This window comes from Electrophorus electricus, chromosome 10 (assembly GCF_013358815.1).
Source record: "Electrophorus electricus isolate fEleEle1 chromosome 10, fEleEle1.pri, whole genome shotgun sequence".
In the NCBI taxonomy this organism is placed as follows: Eukaryota; Metazoa; Chordata; class Actinopteri; order Gymnotiformes; family Gymnotidae; genus Electrophorus; species Electrophorus electricus.
The window spans coordinates 25,159,556-25,164,555 of record NC_049544.1 but is presented as its reverse complement, the minus strand read 5'-3'; the positions used below and the strand labels follow the sequence as shown (position 1 = coordinate 25,164,555).

General features: G+C 45.6%; 1 protein-coding gene across 4 annotated transcripts in view; it reads right to left on the bottom strand.

Moving 5' to 3' along the window:
- The window catches only part of LOC113579361 (ankyrin repeat and fibronectin type-III domain-containing protein 1), a 112,873-nt gene that overhangs the window by 14,287 nt on the left and 93,586 nt on the right, over positions 1-5,000 (bottom strand). For 3 of the 4 annotated variants that reach the window (XM_035530429.1, XM_035530427.1, XM_035530430.1), the window contains 2 exons: positions 998-1,199; positions 295-502 (listed from right to left, as the gene is read on the bottom strand). In XM_035530429.1, coding sequence (XP_035386322.1) covers positions 295-502; positions 998-1,199 — 410 coding nt within the window. The remainder of the gene's footprint in view (positions 1-294; positions 503-997; positions 1,200-5,000) is intronic. The other variant, XM_035530428.1, reaches the window with a different exon arrangement.

Genomic DNA, 5,000 nt, shown 5'->3' with positions numbered 1-5,000 from the left:
GCTTCAGAGAAAAGTGCTAAAGGAGAGAGACTGTAAGTGTTTGACTAAAGAATGTGTGTGTCTGTATCTGTGTGTGTGTACACCCAAATTTCTCTGCACATATTCCTGTCTCTGCGTGCATGTGTCTATATATGTGTGTGTGTATGGGTGTGCATGTACGTATGTGCATGTGTGTGTGTGCGTGCATGTGTGTGTGTGTGTGTATGGGTGTGTACGTATGTGTATTTGTGTGTGTGCGCGTGCATGTATATATGTGTGTGTGTGTGTGTGTGAGTGTGTGTGAGAGAGACTCACAGTGAGGACTCTCCTTAGCTCCTGCACGGAGCAGTGTCTTGGCTATAGGGGCATTGTTGGTGAGGATGGCGATGTCCAGAGGAAGAAGACCTTCACTGTTGGGTGTGTTCAAGTCCAGCTCATCCACTGTGAACTTGCTGAGCAGAGACTCCACCGAGCCCAGGACCTGCTGCTCCACAGCCTCAAATAGAGCCCTGCTACTGTGCTGCTGTGCACACACACACACACACACACACACACACACAGCATTATGAAAAGCCATATACACACACACACACACACACACACACATACAAACAGACATGCACATGGGCACACACATGCACACAAACACACACGCATACAAACACACACACGCACATATATACATATACACACACACACACACACACACACACACACAGAGCATTATGAAAAGAAAGCCTGTCACTATCTGATCTGTCATAGTTGAGTAGTTCACTGGCAGCCTGACCAACTAACTGCGAAGTGTGTGTGTATGTGCATTTGTACCTTTGTGTTTATATATTTGCATGTGTATGTATGTGTAAGTTTGTGCATTCACAACATTCGTTTATCTCCTGCTAGTGACCAGTTGTGCATCACTTTTCTCCTGTACGTGTCTGGTTAAGTACAGTAAAGCACAGCTACAGAAACAGAGATGAGCATTGCCACGCGACTGTTGCCATGCCGGAAGGTTGCTAACCACGCTGGTCTTGCACGCTGGTTCCTTGTCTGCTGCGGAAGTTGGGTCATCCAGTCCTGGGTTCCCTGTGCGGAACTTCCCAGACAGGTTTCTATAGAAACGCCGCGCAGCGCTGGGTGGAGAAGAGCCTGAAACATTCGGGTACTTCCGGGTCATTTGGGGCTGGGTTTCCTGAATCTGATGAGCCATCTTGGACTCCACCCTACAGGAGGTGGGAACACCAGAAGGGGAGGAGCCAGACATTATTCAGCAAGATTACAGAATTATTCTGCCAAAACGGGAGCAGGATATGCAGTGACACACAGAGAACTTTCCTCTCAGCACCTGCTGTATAGAACCATCACATTTACTTACTAGATTAAAAGAAACTAAAATACTTCAGTTAGCTATGTGTGTTTAACAAACACACTTGTGTTTTATCATTAAGTATTTTTGAAGTGAAAAGTGTAATTGTGTAGAGGGCCTCTGTGCTTCCAGTGAAGTATGGGAGACCCTCCGGGGCCTGCTGTTCTGAGATCAGTTTACTAAAACTGGAGAGGTCTACATCAAGATCCTAAAACCACTAACACCAAGAAAACCTTTATATGAGACAAATAGTGTGTCCACATGCACGCGCTCTCACTCACACACACACACACACACACACACACACACACACACACACACACACACACACACACACACACACACACACACACACACACAGATATACACACAGATCCTCACACAGTGCCCAAACCGATCATAATGGAGAGTTTATTTTAGCCGAGCAGGTATGAGTGGGGAAAGATAAAAGCGTGTGTATTTGTGGCTGTGGAGATCAGTTTCAAAGACTGTGGGATATAGCAGCTTAAACCCTCTTACGCACACGCGCGCGCACACACACACACACACACATATATATACAAACGCACGCATGCATGCACACACACACACATATACAAACGCACGAACACACACACACACATACAAAGGCGTGCACACACACACATATACAAACACACGCACACACATATACAAACGCACACACATACAAATATGCACTCCCCCACACACACACAGCCGCTCACAACCTAAAGAATGACCACTCTATACACCCCCACACACAAACACACACACAGCCGCTCACAACCTAAAGAATGACCACACGATACACCCCCCCCACACACATACACACAAACACACACAGAGCTGCTCACAACCTAAAGAATGACCACTCCATACACCACCCCACACAGAAACACACACACACACAGCCGCTCACAACCTAAAGAATGACCACTCCATACACCCCTCCGCCACACACACACAGCCGCTCACAACCTAAAGAATGACCACTCCATACACCCCCCCACACAGAAACATACACACACACAGCCGCTCACAACCTAAAGAATGACCACTCTATACACCCCCACACACAAACACACACACAGCCGCTCACAACCTAAAGAATGACCACACGATACACCCCCCCCACACACATACACACAAACACACACAGAGCTGCTCACAACCTAAAGAATGACCACTCCATACACCACCCCACACAGAAACACACACACACACACACACAGCCGCTCACAACCTAAAGAATGACCACTCCATACACCCCCCCGCCACACACACACAGCCGCTCACAACCTAAAGAATGACCACTCCATACACCCCCCCACACAGAAACATACACACACACAGCCGCTCACAACCTAAAGAATGACCACACGATACACCCCCCCCACACACATACACACAAACACACACAGAGCCGCTCACAACCTAAAGAATGACCACTCCATACACCACCCCACACAGAAACACACACACACACAGCCGCTCACAACCGAAAGAATGACCACTCCATACACCCCCCCGCCACATACACACAGCCGCTCACAACCTAAAGAATGACCACTCCATACACCCCCCCCCACAGAAACATACACACACACAGCCGCTCACAACCTAAAGAATGACCACTCCATACACCCCCCCCACACACACAGCTGCTCACAACCATTCCATACACACACACACACACACACACACACACACACACACACACACACACACACACACACACACACACACACACAGCCACTCACAACCTAAAGAATGACCACTCCATACACCCCCCTCCCCCAAACACAGAAACACACGCATAGCCGCACACAACCTAAAGAATGACCACTCCATACACCCCCCCACACACACAGCTGCTCACAACCTAAACAATGATCACTCCATACACCCCCCCCACACACACATACACACACACACAGACGCACGCACGCGCATACACACACGCATACACACACAGAGACGCACGCACACGCACACACACACGCACACACGCACGCACACACACGCACACAGACACACGCACAGCTGGGAACAAAAGCCCCCAAATATGCCAGGAGGGTGTGTCTGGCATAACACCAAGACCACATTAAAAACCAGGACAAACTTTAGTGTGCAAACATTATACACACACACACACACACACACACACACACACACACACACACACACACACGCACACACACACACACACACACACACACACTAGTTTAACACACATATTTGGAGTGCCAAGGCTGAATTTGAATATAGCATGGAAAATCTCAGTGGGTAAAGTCTAAATCCGTCTAAGAATAGTGTCAGCTGGGAGCAGCAGGCATGGAGAGACCACAGTGAGACCATCACATGGAGAGACCATAGAGAGACCCATCACATGGTGAGACCATAGAGAGACCATCACATAGAGAGCACTGCTGGTAAGCACCTGAGTGGAAAAATGCTCTACCTACATCTACACACACACACACACACACACACACACACACACACACACAGATTCACACACACAAATACACACACACACACAAAGACTGATCTACACACACAACCTCACACACACTGATCTACACACAAACACTGATCTACACACAAACACACACACACACACACACACAAAACACTGATCTACACGCACACACAAAAACACAGATCTACACAAACACAGATCTACACACACACTGATCTACACACACAGAAACACACACACACTCTCTATCACCCCATACTCTATTTACTACACTTCACACTTTGTTTTTATGATGTAAATTAATATTTTATATTAAAAGCACTTTAAGACTTTTGATTCAACATGAACAGCTCTATATAAATAAAGATGATTATTATTGTATTATTATTATTATTATTAACTTCATCACAAAGTCTGATGGTTTCTTCCAGATGACTTCCATTGTGGATAATAATCCAACAGCAGAGTGGGAGCGTATGTTCAATCATACCAAGAATATGGTTACACACTCAATAACCCGAAAACTGAATTTTGTCAGTAATGCGATCAACATGTTTACATGCACTTTCAGATTATGGGCAAATTCCAGGTTTACATGATTCAGGCAAGAATCAGAGTTCTATTTTCCAACCAGCCAATAATCTCACAGAAGGTTGTGATGTAAACTTCAAACTTTCTGCTGTGGATTTTTGTTAACATGGACCCACATTACCGGCAAATATGGAACTTCATTATTTATGGTTATTAATAGTGTGTAATACTGCCCTTCATACAGATTTATCTGTACTGATGTAAAGACAGAGACAAGCTTTTTTTTTTTTCTTTTTTTTTACAAGGAGTGAGTGCAGCATTTAATTCTACACTCTAACAGCAGCTTTACATTCTACACCTGAAGAACAGCTCTACACTCTATACTGTACACTATAAGAACAGCTCTACACTACTCTAACAGCAGCTCTACATTCTACACCCTAGGAACAGCTCTACACCCTATACTGTACACTATAAGAACAGCTCTACACTACTCTAACAGCAGCTCTACATTCTACACCCTAAGAACAGCTCTACACTCTATACTGTATATTATAAGAACAGCTCTACACTCTACACTAACAGTAGCTCTACACTCTACACCCTAAGAACAGCTCTACACTCTATACTGTACACTATAAGAAC